The sequence below is a fragment of the Coffea arabica genome, chromosome 5e, assembly GCF_036785885.1.
Source record: "Coffea arabica cultivar ET-39 chromosome 5e, Coffea Arabica ET-39 HiFi, whole genome shotgun sequence".
Taxonomy (NCBI): Eukaryota; Viridiplantae; Streptophyta; class Magnoliopsida; order Gentianales; family Rubiaceae; genus Coffea; species Coffea arabica.
This window is the reverse complement of record NC_092318.1, coordinates 37,016,433-37,035,148: the sequence shown is the minus strand read 5'-3', so window position 1 is coordinate 37,035,148 and position 18,716 is coordinate 37,016,433. Positions and strand designations below refer to the sequence as shown.

The window sequence follows — 18,716 nt, the reverse complement described above, 5'->3', positions numbered from 1 at the left end:
CCAGATTGTAAGAAAAATACTACCCTACCCTATTCGGATTCTGATTCCAAGAATCATAAAAGCCCCAAAATTCAGCAGCCAAATTAATTCATTAGAAACTGAGAGTTAAAAAAACCTGTTGAATGAAGATGACGTGAGTATATAGATTATGTGGTGGTAGCCATCGAGATAATGTCGCCGGAGGAGGTAATCGCCACTGAGGACTAACGCCAGAGGAAGCGAGAATGGGGTTCTTCGGGAACGAAAGGAAAAAAAATGAGAGAGAGAGAGAGAGAGAGAGATGCCCGAGTAGTTATTTCCCTTGGATTTGTTTGCTGATGCCGAAAATCCTTGCGAGGCTGTGAAAAGAAGCTGAGGAAAATAACTTCACAGGGTTAGATAAGGAAGTTATTTTCCTCCGGTGGATGTAACTTATTTTCTGTCAGAAATTATTTTTTCAAATTAATTGACAACCAAAGAACTGAAAATATGAAAACTGTTTTCCTGGAAAAGATTTTCCTTCCAAACAAACAGACCCCAAATGTGATTCGTTGGATGACAAAAAATATGGCATTATTAATTGGTTATTAACAATCAATTGCAAAGAATTGGTAATTACATGTGATTTGTGGACAATTAAAAAAAAAAGAGCCCAAATTTTTGTTAATGTGATTTGTTGGGTAAAAAAAAAAAAGAAACCAAATTTTAGCACAATCCCACATGCAATTTAGAGTACTACCACCTCTCATCGAATCAAAACTCGCCACATCATCAATTTCATGTGCAATTGAGAGAACTACCACCAATTGACGAATCAGAAGACAACATCTCATCAATTTGAAATCAATTGGAGAACTGCCACCAATTGATCAATGAAAGAGCGGCACATCAGCAATTAAAATCAATTGGAAACACTTGCATTCCCCAATAGAGTACGGCTCCATTTGAATGGGTCATTTTTTGAAAACAAGTTTTTCATGCACAATTCTATAATAATACATAAATAAAAGTAATGTCAAATACACCAAAAATGACTTCCAAAATACCAAAAACAACCTAAAAAAAGTCTTATCTACAGTAAAAAAAATTTTACCTATGTTACTACCAATAAAATATTTTTAAAAAAAGATCAATTTGATCAGCCAATGAAATCTACAACTGTACGAAGAAGAGACACCTAATCTGACAATTTTAATGTCATGGACTGTTTTGAGAAATGAAGAGTTGAGTGGTATTGCACACTTGCACGGGACCACCGTTGCAAACTTATGTACAACTAGCAACAGAAAACTAGCTCTACACTCATAATACCTTGTATTCCAAGCAATACATCTAGCCCAACTTCACAACATCACACGGTACCAAATATGTTAAAAAAAGGGAAGAAAAAAAATAGCAAACAAATACCTAAAAATTTCTTTTTCCTCTAAAAATGAAAAGAACTACGGGAAAGCACAATGTTAAAAAAAGAAGAAGAAAAAGAAATAGCAAACAAATACCTAAAAATTTTCTTTTCCTCTGAAAAAGAAAAAAACTACAGGAAAGCACAATAGAAGGATTGTGGCGTAACCTTTCACTGAAAGCCACCATCATCATTCAACAAACACACTAGGAAATTATTTTAAGACTTCTCAACTCTATCCTTAAAGTTTATGTTGATTGCTGTAATTCTATCCTTAAAGTTTCTGTTGATTGCTATCTCTTATGAGAAAAGTATGCATCATAGGTTGTTTATTTACTTGATTTCAGTTGATACTCATGAATCTTGGGTTTAAATTTGAACCTTGATGAATGGCTTTCAGGTTGTTCTTGCTCTTGGTTCATTCATCTTATTTAGTTTTTACAAAAAAAAAAGTGACAATTTAGATTATGCCTTGTTTCTATTTGACAAAATGTGCAAGATAAATAAAATGGGTATTCATATCAAAAAACAGCAAAAGAAGAAAAAAAAAAGAACAAAGCATAATAAGAAAGACAAAGGATCTCTAGCCATAGGCATCAACAGAAAACACATAGACACCTTCATAGTTCCTAGCGTGCTTGATCACAATTCAGGAAAATCATCAAATAGATCACAAGACAGAGATGTAATAAAACCAAAGTAGAGAACAATTGCACACACAAAAGAGAAAAAAAATAAAAACCTATCAATGTGGAAGAATCGTCCCAGAAGTCACAAATTGGTTTCTTAAGACCAAGGCAAGAACCACCTGCAAAACAAAATAGAAAGACAAAAGGAAAAGAACTCAACAATAATATTTGCAAGAGAATGAAGCACAAAAGAAAGAAAAGATTCCAGAAAAATCATGGTAAAACTTTTAAAATGGAAAAAACAAACTAAACCACTGCAAGCAAAGAAAACATGAAAGAAAGAAAAAGAGCTCAACAACAATACTCATAGAAAAAATCCAAAAACTGATTCCTACTTTCTAACACCTCCTATCACAATTCCAAATCAAAAGCTACGAGCATTTAGATAAAAGGACTAACAACCACAGTCATAAAACAAAAACTATAAAAGAAAGAACAAGGAAATCTAGCCATAGGTATCAGCAGAAAACACATAGACTATTTCACACTTCTTGGCATGACTGATTGCAACTCAAATATATATATATATATATATATATATATATATATATCAAACAAGTCACAAGATAAAGATGTTAAGAAACCAAAGCAGCAAAACTGCATCCATGGAAGGAAAAAAAGGACAAATCAAAACCTATCAATGTGGAAGAATCACTCTAGAAGCCGCAGATCAATTTCTTAAAAGAGAGGCCAGAGCCACCTGCAAAATAAAACAAAAACAACATTATACATAGAACCAAAAGAAATACATTATCGACATTAACCAAAAGAAATACATTATACATTGAACCAAACAACATTAACAAAAAAAGGATTTGTTAACATTATCGACATAGAACCAAAAGAAAAACAAAAAGATTTTAACAACCGAGCAAAGAGATCATGAATGAAGAGAATCTAAAACACTCATACACAATGGAAAGGCATTAGCTCTAGCCTTATTTAGGTTGAAAATAAGAGTCAATGAAGATGAAAATCAAATCCAAAAAAAATTTTAGTATTTATTTTATTTCTATTGAGAAGAGTTTAACTATGTCAAAGAAGCATTTTTGTATTTTTGGAAAGAGATAATTATTTTAGGAAAGTAATTATTAATTCAACAATTGTTGTAGTATTCTAAAGGGGGTGATCCGACAATTGTAAGGATGTGTAGTGGTAATACGGAAGTAGATCATTAAAATGATACAATTGTCTTTAAAAGAAAGGGTAAAATTGAGACTACATTAAGCGACACATTTTGTTTATACCAACCACTCCTCACTTTATATATTAGTGATTGATGCACATTCAATCGATATGTATGGAATGAATAAAAAATCTTCATTTAACAAACAAGTGTAAAATCCTTATTTGACAGCAAAATCAAGAAGTAACAAATTATAAAAATTAATACAACAAAATATCATAAAAATCAAATAAAATAAATCAAGCAATTATCTTTAGTGGTTGACTAATGAATCTCTTAAAAAGAAAAAATCAAAGAAAAACTTATTCTAACAATGAGATTGAACTTTACAATCATTTATAGGATAATTGTATTTAACAATTGTAAACTATAAAAATCTTTTGGCAAGAGATACTTATGAAAAAAATTTTACTCTAAAGGAGATGGTGGAGAAGTTTCATTTATGAGGTTTTAATCTTTAGTTCAGTACAAGTTTATTTTCTGGGATTGTGGGTTGTAGTTTATAGTAGTCATGTGATTTTAGTAGTTATGGTTAAGTAATAAATCGTCGTAACTATATCAATGGTTGTGTGATGTTATCATACTAGTGGTTGAATTGTAGTAGGTCAGTGACCAACTATTATTTCAAGGATGAAAAAGAAATTTTAATAAAGTGGCAGCATATTGTTTGTACCAAATCATCTATTCCCGTTTTATTATTATTGTAGAGATAGTTAAAGTAAGATAGTAAGATAACTATACAATATACAGAGAGAGAGAGAGTCGCAGTTGATGTAAATATTTTTTGAGCATCTATTGTTATCCTTAGAAAAATTAATTTTTGCTCTAATCAATTAACCAGATTTGCCAACATAATCATTGATAATCATGCATAGGATTGTATAGGGGTGGAGTTGAACCAAGTAGTTCGGCTCAAGCTCGCGACCTACTTTGTCTGCAGCTATAGATTGAGCTCGGTTGACCAAGCTCGATCTCGAGCTTGAGCTACTCGTTAGAGTTATCGAGTCGAGCTCGATCTTAGATATATGATACTTGCGAGTTCGACGAGCTCTATCGAATATCGCATAAAAAATTTAAAAAATTATATATAAAATTATTAATATAGGTAAACAACTTATGAAATTTACAATGAACCATTCTACCACCTTTATTTATTTGTGTGGACAAAGTAGGGATTTCATAAATCATAAATCATTATTTGTGTGGACAATGAAGGAAAACACAGATTTTTTTGCACAGGTTTTCGAGCTCATTTTACGAGCTTAGCTCAAGTACTCGAGCTCGAATCTTATACGAGTTCGAGCTCAAGTTTTTTTTAACTACATCGAGTCGAGTTCAAGTTTGAAGTTTGAGGCTTGTTCGACCTCGATCTCGAGCTCGAGTAGTCCTCATAACCTTTGAGCTTGAGCTCGACTCGACTCGATAGCACAGTTAGGATTGTAACAACCAAATTAACTATGACCTTATTAAAGAAAATGTTAAGAATGGATCAAAATTCTTTAATAAATTTTGTATATATGAAATTAATTTATGTAAAAATAAAATTTATATATTCATGGAAAACAATAAGTATTTCTAAGTTGCATACACATTGAGTGTATGCTTTTGCTCTAGTCAACATAGTATCTACATAACTGTCTATAAAATGGCCGATCCATATCGGAGATCTGATATTAGTGAAACAGAATTCCAAAAAATTGATTAATATCCAATTTTAAACATTGGTAAAATGATTTGTAATAGACATTGAAATTTGATTTTCGAATTCTCGACTACAAGTTGAATTGCCAAATTTTATATTTGTATATATTTCATATCTACTAATGTATTATATTGCATATATTAAGAATAGTATTATAATTTTATGCTTCCATACAAATACGTGACCTTAACAGTGTATTTTTAACATATTAATACATTCTATATTATTAATTATATATTAAATATACTTAACTAATCTATATTTTAAAAATATTGACTATCCGACTAAAATCCAATTACCAATATTCAAATTATCAAATAAAAGTTTGGATGATAATTGAATATTGGTCTTATTAAAAAAAAAAACCAAAAAAATCAACCCAATTACCAATTATTGATTTCTCAAATGCGCAAAACTCATGTAAAAATTTTGTTCAGGTCTTTTTATTCCAGGTACGGGTAAGGATATAATTTCGGGATCCGGACCCGAACCCATTTTGTCAAACAAAAAACGAATCGAATACGGAATGTGTGTTCCGACCCGTACCCGAATATAAATTAATTAATAATTTAAAATATATATTTATTAATATAAGATTCCAAAATTTACTTCAAACACGCCAAACCCTAAAATCCCTTTGGTATACCTTTGCCGCATCTGATACCTCTCTCACTCTCTCCACTTTTTGCTGTCCCCAATTTGACAATTTCAGCCGTCCCTTTTCCAAGCTTCAAAGAGGAGCAACTGAGCAAGGCAAAATCTAAGCTTCCAGCCCACCGTCCCTCTTTCTCTTCGGTTTGTCTCCACCATTTTTGACTTCTGAGCTTCCACCAGACTGTCCGACTCTTTGGTCCGCCTCCGCCATCTCTTCAGTCCACACTCTCTCACGGTTGCAGCTCCAGCAGCGGGCCTTCCAGCGACACTCATTGGTTCCAGCTCTCACTCTCTAACAGGTAAATTTTTCTAGTATTTTGTCTTTGTCAAAGGTGGTGGCTGTTTCATCTACACTTGATATTTTCTAAAATCTACAAGTTTTTTTTTCCAAATTATGCTTATTCCTTTCAATCCCTTGATAAGGATAATTCCTCATTCTTGGGTTCAATGCCACTGCTGCTCCTGATGATGTTTTCGTCATTGATGGTGGAGAATTGTGTGGAAGAGGTTGGTGGATGAGAAGATAACATTGGTTTACCAATCTGGCCGGAATTACCACATAATCTGTCTTCAATTTAATTTCAGCTATTACTGAAGTTACAAACCAAATACCCCATTTTTAACTTTTCAGCTTTTAGATTAGAATCTCTGCCAGCATACTCGGTCTCACAGCCCTGACTAAAGGTGAAAAATCGAACCTGATGTTTAACATGGAAAATGAGGACACTGCCACTACCTGAGTGATGCTGTTCAACGAAGTAAATTCTTCAGAATAATGAATTAGCCCTGTAATTAAATGAATTCTACCCTCTGAAAGTTAACACCAAAACCTTTAAATCCGATTTGCCAATTTGCCATTGTTCCATCAAAACTGATTTCAAAACCTCGACGTCCGATCACCGCCGCCTCCACCGGTCGTTTTAGCTTAGCCACCTACAGTCCCGCCTGTCGCCGATTTGGCAAGTACTGTTCGAGCGATTATCTGTAGTATTCTATTTCACTCTCATATGTCCAAGACGATCAATCACAAGAACACTACCTAGTGTAGATATCATGATGAATTTTCTGATTTTTAAGCACTAAAAACGGATGTAATAATTCTGTCCTGGGGCAGGCAGTGGCAGGCACTGAATCAATCCCAAATGATGCTAAAGGCTTGCTCTGCTGATGGTAGCCTAAAGCGGAAGAAAGAACCCGAAGCAGCTGATGACGAACGAGGGAAAAGAAATGAAATTCCAGAACTAGCTTTAACGCCTCATGAAATCGGTCGTAGAAAGGTCAATTTTATCTTTGACAATGCCGCAATAAAGAAGACTCTCGTAAAAAAGGTGTGAATCTAATTTTTTTTTTATCGATTTATGCAAGAATGCACGTTGGCACAAGTCTAGTGTATGGTACACTATATTTTAGTCATTATAGTAACAATGAAAGAAACTTTGACACGTAGCATATTTTAGTTCCTGGGATGGTGGGGAGAATATTCTGTAATTTTTCCCCCATAATTCTGCTTGTAGTCACTAATTTTGTGAGTAAAATATGCTGTACTTTATCCTATACAAATGCAAGCTTCATGTGTTCTATAAGATGGTGTAGAATTAATTTTTTTATTTAGTGACTAACATTAGTTTGAGGAAAGTTCCCTGGAACGCTCATAATTATTTTTTGTAGAGGCATTGTGAAAGTATAGTATAATTCTTGCAGAAGTGGAAAGTTCCATGTTCCTTGGATGATGCGGAGATTATTCTGAGGCAGAATAAGGATGTGAACCAATACCGATGTGACATCTTGCACGAGGTTGTTAGCTCATTCCTTTCTCTGTTGACTTGTATTGTTTTTCACATAGTGCTGCATATTCAACTATTTAAATATGGACAGAAGCTATACAATCTATACATATATATGTGTGTGTGTGTATATGTATATATGCATATTTTAAAGTAGCTGAAAATTTCATTTAAGCAGTTTTCAGGCATTTAAATTTTTAATATTTTGCATTTGAGTAGGGTAGAAGTGGGTGAAATTTGGCAGGTCATCTCGAAGTGCAGGGAGAACATGTTTTACTTTATTCTCTGCCTGAATGTGAATGCTTGCATCTTTGCAGTTGAATTAGTTTTTTGTTTTTTATCTGGGGACAATCTTGGCTGAGTTATCCCTCCAGGGATATGAGGAACCTTTTCCCTGAATGAGGCTCCAATTTTTCATCCTAAATATAAAGGTTGAGAAACTAATGTTTTTGGTGCTTCTAGATTCAAATATTTTTTACATTCACCTATGTTGTTCGATGATAATAGGTTTGTACAAAATCTCTATGGAGTAGAACTTATTAGTAAGCATTCAGTACTTCTTTTTACATTTTTCATGCTTTGAAATAAATTATTGTTGGAGTGATTCAGAAAATCTTGTAACTGTTTATGATATATTCAACATGTCCACATGTATATATAAAAGAGAATGAGAGAGAGAGAGAGAGAGAGAGAGTCTAACTTGAAAATGTATTTATATTGGTAAGAGGAGAAATGGAATAAGATATGATCTTGCAAAAACTGAGAGCATGTGTGGAGATAAAATATTGTCATTGTTTCAATGAGAAAATAATTTCACTGTACAGTTAAATTGAGAAAGAGAAGTAAAAGAAAAAAGATATGGTGTCAAGTTCCATTAATCTGTATATGTCACCCCTGCTCAATGTGAGTGCTCTCCCTGATTTCTGCTAGTAGTGATGTGCTTTTAGGTGCATAATCTCTTTCCTTATAAGCATGGAATTATTTATTCTAGACAGGCAATCAATGGCATTCATACACATCTTGTCCTTTTTTCTAGTACTGAAAAACTTGCCATTCTGTTAAGCAGATTCTAGAACAAAGGTTTCCAAATAGTAACTAGTGTAAGGGTGAAATCTTGAATAGGGCTGTCAATTTGCTACCCAGCCCGTTCAGCCCAATAAATGCCTGGTGAGCCTTATTCTTAACAGGGCTGGGCACAGCTTGGGCCTAAATAATAGGCCCAAATTAAATGTGAGCTGAGCTTGAGCTTTACTAGACTCAAGCCTGATTAAGGCCCAGCCCATGAACATGTATAATTATGTGTGTATGTATGTATGTATGTATATATATATATATGTATGTATGTATGCATGTATGTATGTATAATTGTATATTAAATGATATATATAATTGTGTAAACATGTATAATTATGTATGTGTGTGTGTATGTATGTATAAGTGAATATTAAATGATATATATAATTGTGTACTTAATTATGAGCTTAGGCTTGATATGAGCCCGGAGCTCATATTAAAGTATAAGCTGAGTTTGAGCCTTCTAACTTAGGCCCAAGCCTGAAAGTCCAATTTATTTTCCGAGCCGAGCCTGGGCTTGCCAAAGCCTGGCTTCTGGAGCCCGATTGACACCCTTGAAAATTTACAATAGTGTAATTACATAGCTACAGGTTTGCTAATCATACCTCTTATCTTTGGGTGCTAGTTATCCATTAGATAGAGAACATGAGAGGTAATTAGTTGCTGAGAATGGTTTATTGAAGAGTTTACCAGGATTCCCTGCTCTCAATTTTAACACAATTAATATCTGGTTAACTGCTTCACATGAAGGTGGTGCACCCTTGATGATTTGTTGCTTACATAATGCCAAAAGTTGAACAAAGTATTACATGTTACTGCATGTAAAACAGTAGTAAAATAACTTTTTCAAATGACGTCCAGTATCTAGAAAAGAGAACTTTGAAATCAACTTTAGGTGTTGAGTGGCCAATGTTACAGCTCCAAAATTTGTTACCATGATGTATAAATAATTAGAAAAGAGATAATGAAGGTAGAAGCCTTTATCTAACAGTCAACTTAACATCCAAATAAATTAGATTCAGATGCAAAAAAAAAAAAAAACTATAAATGTACTTGAAAATGTATAAAACATTATTTTCCCCTGAAAAGGAAAAGTCATTTATAAATGAGGCATGAAGGGGGTGCGCCATAAGCACAAGTTTTGAGTATATAGTCAATCAGTGAAATGAATTTTCGAGAAAATCATCAAATGAGAATCAGTTGCCTGGCTTACAGTAATTTACACAGGAAAATAAGGTGTGCTAAAAGCAACCTTTAACTGCTTGAAGTTTTGATGAACTCCTTCAAAAGCAACAGAGCCATGTGGCAATATTTGTGTCTTCTAGTTTCTGCTTTACTATAGAAAAATAAATGATGATCTGTTTTTAGTAGAAAAGAGAGTGCGATGCGTTTGATTCTCCTGTGGTGAGGGGGTTTTCTAGGTGAGAGTGGTGATTTGAGGGTAGCCTCCTGCTTGATTGAATTCTGAGAGTCGGAGGAAGATCTCTCATCTGATGACCCTGAACAAGAAGGAAATTAGGTATAGACTTGTTTGGATGGACAGAATATTTTTTTTTAATTTCAGTATTTGTGACATAATTTAGTAATTTATTTTAAATCAGGTTTAAGGAAATTACACCATATTCTTGATTTGCACAAAGCTAAACCTTAATCAGGATACATGATTGATTTATGTATGGATAAATTTCCAAAACTGGATTTGCATCAAATAACTGTTGGAATAAGCAGTAACAATGAGCAACTTTAACATCTTGATTGATGGCCATATTAATTGTAGTTGATACTTGTCCCTGAAAGTGATTTTACTGCAGTCTCCTCTGCAAATTAGATGCCTCTTGAGTCCATCCCACCCTGGATGTTTTGGTGCATTGCTATGCAGTCAACCATGTTGATGTGCATTTTGGATACAGGAAGTGAAGAACTTCTAAGCATCCACAATGATGATGTTACCGGGACATATGTTTGAATGCCATTTGAAGGCTCTTTAGTGTACTAGTTCTTAACCTTTGGAAGATGTAATTTCCTCTAGGGAAAAGCTGGCCTGATTTTGCTACCTTGGTGCATTCCCTGCTGAATTTTTGTTTGCTCTGTTAATTTTCTTGTCTTGTCTTTTTAGAATGTGATGAGCATTTTGAGCTTCTTTCAGTGTTAAGTTGCTTACTCAACAGTTAAGGTGTTAAGTAGTACTCAGATTTTTATTTTGAGTGTGCTCATTTGCTTTTCCAGTGCGCTTGTTCAGTTAAGTAGGCTTGTAAAATTTTGGGAATCTCGGTGTAGGCTTAGAGGTTTTAATTGTCCATTTGGAATATCAATTCTAGATGTCCCAATATTTTAACTGAGTTTTCATGTCCTAAATTTACTGGAAACCGAAATGCTGCACACGCTCTGTACTGTCTGATAATAAAATGAAATGTGCTCAAGTTCAAATAGAGGAAGTAGAAAATTGAATTGATCACCACCTTTGTTCCATTTTGTTAATGCTTAAATCTGTGAACGAGTGGTCTGGAGATTCAGACTTTGATGATGTTCCCGCTAGTTTAATAAGAAAACAATCATCTTGCCCAGCAGCCCTCCAAAAAAGAAAAAGCAAAATAAAAATGGAAAAAAATGATCTCAGAAGCCTAAAAATAAAAGTATAAGATCGCTCGAAAACAGGGAGGAATTCTGGTGTATAGGGAGCTTTTATGGTGATTCTTAGGTTTGAAGACGGTTTATATGTTTTACATTTCCATTTACAGATATTAGGACTTGTATATTTTGATATTAGTCTCAATGGTATTTTGGCTATTCTCTTTTGCTGTAAAACATTAGCAATTATGTTCTCTGCGTCTTAAGAGTTACTTGACTATTTTTGGATGCTAAGTGGAGTGGTAGTTGATTTAGAAGGCTCTAAGGTAATGATCGTGTATAACATAGGAAATAGAAATCCTGCTCTTAAAGATCAAGTTTAGCTAAGTCTATGGCTTATAAATATCCCTTGTAGCTAGGTATTGAAATACATAGAGTTGACTAATAATGATTCAGTTTGTTTGATCATTGGCTTGCTCTATTCTTCTCCCAAGTTACCCTAAATTCTCCTGTCTTTGCAACTGTTCACGATTGCTGTTTACAGCCCCAAAGCATTGTCTTGCTCTATTCTTCACCCAAGTTCCCCTAAGTTCTCCTGTCTTTGCAACGATTGCTGTTTACAGCCCCAAAGCAGCCCTAAGATCATTCATTCTTCTGCTAGTCTTTGCAGGCAAGATCACCTCTATCCTGTCCTGTATCTAAGTTCATAAAATAACAAGGTAATTTGAGAATCTTCATGTGGTATAACTTTTAAATGGACAAGACAAAGCTATCGGTTGCACAATTAGAATTCAGGATGTGCACATAAAATATACAGAAGAAGCCTGATTTGAAAATTGATCTGGCCAAAATGTTAATCTACCTTCCTTTGACAGCCTTGAACTAATAGAAAATTGATATGTCACAGTTTAAAAGTTTAGGTGGAAGCTTTGGGTAGGAATAGGTTTTGAGAACCCATTTGGTTGGAGGGTTTTTACCTCTTCGATTGGAATCAAAGGGTAATGAAACCCATAATATTGTTCAGTTCACCTGTGTGGGATCGCTCATTACCCACTTTTAGGTCTTCCAGTCCCATAGATGCAGTATGCAGTTAAATTGGCACTTTCATCCTCAATCATGATCTGATTCACCTTAAAGTCAAAATTTAAATCAAACTAAACCCAATACCGCAATTAAAACTCAGAATAATAGAAAGTAAAGAAGCGTCATTCTTTTCCTCTTCTTCAATATATCCATCTTCTCAATCACCACTTCTTAATCAAACTTCTGTAGATTCTTGCAATGGAGGTTGAGAGAATATCTCTCAAGGGAGATATAGAGACGAGAGAGCTGGAAAGGGGGAGAGGTTTGTTTGCCGGGGAGACATTTTTTTTTTGCTGGTCTGAGTTGGAAGGATCAAATCATGACAAATTTGAGAAAAATAACCATGGACAAAGGAAGATGGTGGAGAGAAAGAAGGGGGAGAAGTTTGTTTTCTGGGGAGACATTTCTTTTTTTTTTGCTGGTCTGAGTTGGATTTGATAAGTTTGATTTTTTGTAATTTTGATAATTAAGATCTAGTTTTGACATATTTTTTTTTTTTTTGCAAATCTCTGGTCTGATTTAGTTTAATAAATTTTTGGTTAATTGTTGTGGTTTTTGATGATTAAACGACACGGGAGGCTGTCAATTAGGTTTTAGTAATCTGCTATGGATTGCTGCTACAATAGGTGATGCCAAAGCTTCAGACTTTTCAGGGATTTCTCTGAGAATTGGGGACAACAAGGAAGGCGATGGACAGAAAAAAGGTAGAAGGAATAAAATAAGTGATAGTGATTCCCATTGCACTATAGATACCAAACATCAGTTTTAGAATAAATGAATCTTGCTAATCCCATTATCATTTAGGGCGTATTGGATAGTGATTGCCATTGCCATTCATTAGTAGTAACCAAATGGGTGTTAAAGTTTAGACAAGCTAAATGTACTATCTGAGTTGCATATCAAATATATGTTAATTTGGTAGAAATTCAGTTGAAAACCGAAAGATCTATGCTCCTTTTTTACGAATAGATCCAATCTTCTTGTAAGCTACGTGATAAGAAGGCAAAGTGATATTTGTTGCACATAGTGGGCACATGGAATCTTGATCTTGAACGGACCAAGGACCGAGCAATAGGATTCGAACTTTAATTTCTGGAGCACTTAAAATGTGTTGAGATCAGCTGATGAATTAATAACAATGTCTTATTCTTTGCCCCCTTTTTTTACTTGACCTTTTCCTAATACTTTTTGTTGCTAACTATTCTGAATTTGTTTCTACAGCTAGCAGGTACCAGTATGGTTTCATCCTAAAAGTCCTTTCTTTTATTGTACTTAGTTTTTGGTACCAACAGCATTGGATTTGTTATTCCCATTGTGCTCGTGTTTCTTCAACTTATGGGGATTGGGTAATTTAAGAATAAAATTAAAGACTTCGCTTTTTGCATAGGGTACAATGCACTTGACTGAGGATGGAAAGATAGAATTAAGTTTTAGCTTTATGTGTATATAATCTGTACATTTTCTGGAATCATAGCCGCATCACTTCATTAGGTTTGCTCCTTGAAGTGTAGAATGTTCAAGGAATTATGCAACTTTGCTAGCCTGTTAGTGATATTTCATTATAGCACATTTGTGTTGCCTTTCTCATTCTATGATTCATCCTGACTTGGGAAATCAATTTAATAATTGACTTTGGTGGTGTTCCTTTTTGTTCAGATACATTTAGATCACATAAGAATGTTAAGGTTGCTTTTCCCTTCCATCATATGGTATGTAGTGGGTTCACAATAGTTGACTGCATAAATTTTAAGAAAGATCGCCTCCTTTATTCTGAATTCCTGTTTGAAAACAATATTTCCTAGTTTGTAGTATGTGAAAATGTCATGACTCGAGGGCCCCTATAACACTGTTGGAGCTATTGGGTTTTCTGACTGCTTTTGCTGATGGTGTAATTCAATTCTATGATTTTTAAGGTGCCTGTGACAATGATGTATGCAGGCTTTACGGGCAATTCTGGATAGTCCACTGAATAGATATGGATTGGTTGGGGCTATATATGTTAAAATTGAGAATGGAGTGTTGTTCGAAGTTAAACCGCAGGTTCGGATACCCAGAACGTTGCAGCGTTTTTGTGGTCTAATGAGTAAGCATTTATTTTTTCCATACTATTCTCTCTTTTTCTTAGTGCTCTGATTTCGATTTGTCTCTTCCACAATTTGTTCTTTCTTTCCTAATTCAATGACATTTTGTAGTGGGACCTTATTTTTAGTTGAGCTGCATGTTCTTTCTTGGTTTTTGGAAACACTACAGTGAATTTGTTGGAGAAATCTTGCATACGGACTGAAGGAACCAAGGAAGTCCTTTTACGTGTGATTCAGGAACCTGTAACCAGATATTTACCTACCAATTCTCATATTATAGGTGAGTATTGCTATATCTAGAACCTTGTAATTCATTTTGCATTGTTGACTGTTTTTTGAGCTTTTTTGGAGAAAGAAAGAGCTAATTATAGGTTGTTGTGCTTGTCATTTAGGCCTTTCCCATACTTCTCCAAAGGTGGTTAATATTGAAGACTATCTGTCTGCTGTAGACGATGATATCAACCTTACTTTTGTGGTACTCTCTCTCTCTAGCCCTTTTTTTTTGGTGTCTTTGGGGCTATGTTATTATTTATTGCAGCCTCCACCTATGCTCAACAGCTGCAAGCCTACATAAGGCCATCTGTTTTATTTTTAGGTTGGAACATCAGTCCTAGGGGAAATAAATCAGCAGTATGTAGATGATTGTTTAACAGGTAAAACATGAGTTGCTTTATAAGTTTGCTGCCATTATATTTGTTTTTATAAGATAGTATGTGAGAATGAGGCATATTCCCCACTGATGTTGATTGCAGTGATGTTGGTGGATTAGAGGTGATTGACATGGATTTGTCAATTTTTTTTTGCAGAAAAGTGGTGTATTTAAACATTAAAAGTAGTATTACATGAAAATTTAGCTGTTTCCCCTGTGTGTTGTGTTGACCATGATGCAATTTTCTTTAGAATGATAGTGCCTTGGTTAGCACTGACCTGATGCAAGACCTGGTGCTGCATAAATTTTTGCAGTGACTTTGTTTTGATTTACATATGAGTTACTCAAGGTTGCTTGCTTTGTTTCTTTGGGACCAACTCCTATGCCAAAATTTTGGGCCAAAAGGAAATGCATGTGTAAAGTGTTGATCTTTGTGTCGTTTTTAAGCTTTCTAGATTTGAATCCAGAAGTATTCCTCACAGGAATGGCCCTGGTTCATTATTGATTTGTCTACTTCATCTCAATTCACATTCCTGAATTGTTGCATTTACTTTGTAGATGGGATCATGGGAAGGCAACGAGCTAAGCTTTTCTAGAAAATATAGAAGAATCTGTTTTGTCCTCTCAAATGGTTTCGTCTAATAAGTTTCTAGATGAATACTTTTTGGACAACATTCTGGAAAAAAAAAATATTTTTTCATGTTAATGGCATAGTCATTTCAACTGCTTTTTGACACTACATGTACCCAGCTTCTCTCTTTTCGGATTTTCTGCATCAATAGTCCTCATTGATGTGGGTGTCTTAGTGTGTGGAACATTAAGTTGAAATTATGCCTGTTGAAATTTTTTGGAGGGCCAAGATGTGGCCATATACGTGACATGTCAAAAAGGTTGAATTTCTTCAATTTAGTAACTACAAGCTTTACAGCGTGTACATTTCTGATCCATCGTCTGTCATGCATGATGTGGTTCTGTTAGACAAATCCTTATGGAGCTCCTTTGCTTGAGTATATATATTAAGCATCTAAATCCAACTGCCTGCTAGATATTTGCTATTAGCATTATCATCAAGTTGCTGCCATCTACAATATTTAGTATGGTTTCATTGATCTATTAGCCGTTACCTAAAGTTCAAACATTTGTTGGGAAATGAATTGGGGGTGAAAGTTGAAAGATGAATACTTCGACTTTTTTCCTAAATTGGTAAGATAAATAGAATATGTACTGGCGATGACTTGTATTTTTGTAGTTTTCGGACAACTAACACAATAGAGCATTTTAATCTCAAAATAAGGTAGCAGACATGGGCCTGCTTGACATTCCATGCATGGTAAGGTGATCTCTTAATTTATAGGCTGTTGCTGAGGTAAAAGTAGCTCCAGCAGCAGGGGTCACCGAGTCAGTTCAAGATTTGGTTGATCTTTACCTTGGACTACTACTCTTTTGCTCATGGGCTGGCAGTTTTGTTTGTGGCATGCTTGTTATTACTCATTAACTGGTATAATTGTGAGGTGCTTGTCCATTTGTCCTTGCTTTCTGTGACTGTAGTGTTAAAATATTTAATTTGAATTTGTCATTAAGTTTGTTGCTTAGTATCGTTGCTACGTCCCACACTGGATGTGTTTCTGGTATATTTGGGAGTACTGAGAGTTTTCTTTGCTTACTGCAGTTACCAACTATCCATTGTCTGCAAAAGGGAGCATTGGGATGATTTGCCATGTCCTTGAACATAAGTGGAATATCTTCTAATTTACTGCTTTTCTTTTTGGGGGAGGAAAGATCTCATATGGGGAGTATCTCTAAATTTTACTATTTGCAAATCCAGTTTTGAGTTTTGACAGTGCATAATAGCTTCTTTTTTTAATTTTTTAAAATTATTAACATCAGATTTTGTCCTTTAGCGGCTGGCGTTTATATCTCTTGTAGCTATCATTTCTCAAAAAACATAATAATTTTTTGTATCGCCTTGTTTGTGGAGAATCGGTCAATATAGATGTTCCGCTGTCTGTGCATGTAGCAACGTTTGTGGATTTGACTTCATGCTTTCTCTTCATCAAATGGTTGTTTTTCGAGGGGTTCTAAAAATTGTAGTGCATCCACTTTATTGGAATTTTTTTAAATTGAAAAGAATTTATGTGAGTTTAAAATATAGTTGGAGAACGAGTTGAATTTTTTTTTAATTCTTTTTTTGTCATTTCCATTGTATCAATTTCATAAAATACTAATACGGAGTTCACTCCGGCAAATTTGTACTTGGTTTGAGAATCTAGATTGATATTGTAAAAAATACACAGAAAATTTCACTTTTATTTCAAAATTAAGTTTATGTGAGGTTAAAAAAGAGCTAAGAACGAGTCAATTTTTTTTTTCTTTTTTTGTCATTTCCATTGTATCAATTTCGTAAAATACTAATACGGAGTTTATTCTCATAAATTTATACTTGGTTTGAGACCTTTAATTGAGATCATAAATAATGCAAAGAACGACAAAAATCACTCATTTTCATTTTGAGAGATTAAATTTTGTCGTACACGATATGTGAGGGATACTCTGTACAATTTTTTATCATTCTTGATATGTGAGGGGCAATCTGTACAATTTTTCCGTTGTTTGGAAATGTCTTGAAATTTGTGTTATCTTAAGAGTTATCTTATTATTATTTCCTGATCCATTGCATCATAGTTGTCGGAACTGTCTCATTAGTCAAAATTTCTTCATCTCAAATCTATCCTTTCGAATTTTAGTATCAAAGTTAATAAGTCAATTTGAAATACTAATTGTGATTTACAAAAGTATGCAATTTGAAATACTAATAGTGCCTGCTCTAAATTTATAGATCTAGAATCTTTTTTTTTTTTTTTTTTTTGTAAATCTATAATCTAGTTTTTTCATTATTGTCAAATCTAAATTTCTATTAGAACTTAAATCAGTTTTAACCAGATCTGACTATCAGTTACATACAAAGATACATTGGGTTACAATGATTCATTCGGATAGAAAATATATAGAACATCAATGTTATTTTTATTTGTATTAATTTCTTAGATGTGTTGTATCCATTGATTTCATATGTATATGTATCCGTGTCATGTTTCTTTGATGTATTTTTTGCCATTAGTGGATTTTTTTTTTTGAATGAAATGGTCTTTTCTATTAAAAAAAAAGAAATTTAAGTTTTCGCCATTAATGACAAAAGAATACTTAATCATTAAAAAGTTTAATGATCAAAGTAGAAGAATCAAAATAATTTAATGACTATTTTTGTCATTTACTCTTTGATTTCTGGATCCCGTCAAAAAGAAGAGTTTCCTATCACAGTTCGAGAAATAATGCCAAATAATAGATGGATTAAAATGAAAATTGATGAAACCCTAGACATATCCTATGTCCTAAAAGTTGGAATTATTTGCCTAAACAACCCAAAGATGAACTTGCAAACATAATTAACCGGATCCTGAGCCTCGTATTGGATCTAAGTCTTTAAATAGACAACTGTGATTTTTCCAACCGACTTTCAGATAATAAATAAACAGGAAAATAATAGTCTACACCCCAAAGCGAAAATGGGAATGAGTACTTTATTATCCAGTTTTTCCCTAGAAAAGGTGCACAATAAGTATACGACGGAAGACACTAGCCTTTTGCTTTGTAGTACATGTTTGGGTTAATTCCACTTTGTGTTTTTTAATTATACTTTGAATTCTTATTTTAGTCTTTAAAATTTAAAATGCAACAATACTTTAGTCCCTAAAACAGAAAATTTATCCATATTAGTCCCTAAAGTATAAAATTTGGCCCAATTTAATCCCTAAGTATACCTACTTGGACATAAAATCTATTTGACTTCCTTAATGATGTTATTTAA

At 33.9% G+C, this 18,716-nt stretch overlaps 1 protein-coding gene across 5 annotated transcripts; it reads left to right on the top strand.

Annotated features, from left to right (window-relative positions):
* The first annotated feature begins 5,570 nt into the window (after nucleotides 1–5,570).
* LOC113688106 (ribosomal RNA small subunit methyltransferase NEP1) lies at nucleotides 5,571–16,867 on the top strand. Of its 5 annotated transcripts, none has more exons than XM_072048535.1 (9): nucleotides 5,583–5,911; nucleotides 6,036–6,119; nucleotides 6,731–6,940; nucleotides 7,314–7,406; nucleotides 14,060–14,204; nucleotides 14,372–14,482; nucleotides 14,595–14,677; nucleotides 14,798–14,855; nucleotides 16,521–16,867. In XM_072048535.1, exons 2-9 carry the CDS (start codon nucleotides 6,060–6,062, stop codon nucleotides 16,598–16,600), a joined length of 840 nt encoding a protein of 279 aa, XP_071904636.1. In that variant the 5' UTR covers nucleotides 5,583–5,911; nucleotides 6,036–6,059; the 3' UTR covers nucleotides 16,601–16,867. The 5 variants fall into 5 exon arrangements, with proteins under 5 accessions (XP_071904637.1, XP_071904636.1, XP_071904638.1 ...); XM_072048537.1 differs by having other exon boundaries at nucleotides 6,727–6,940; XM_072048536.1 differs by lacking the exon at nucleotides 6,036–6,119 and having other exon boundaries at nucleotides 5,571–5,911; nucleotides 6,727–6,940.
* Nucleotides 16,868–18,716: the final 1,849 nt, after the last annotated feature.

What these genes read in the sequence shown, in the direction of transcription:
- LOC113688106 (XM_072048535.1), top strand. Translation starts at nt 6,060, where the DNA reads ATGCCACTGCTGCTCCTGATGATGTTTTCGTCATTGATGGTGGAGAAT. An exon ending in TGGAGAATTGTGTGGAAGAG is followed by an intron (nt 6,120 to 6,730) that starts GTTGGTGGATGA and finishes TGGGGCAGGCAG; the next exon opens with TGGCAGGCACTGAATCAATC. An exon ending in TGTAGATGATTGTTTAACAG is followed by an intron (nt 14,856 to 16,520) that starts GTAAAACATGAG and finishes TGCTTACTGCAG; the next exon opens with TTACCAACTATCCATTGTCT.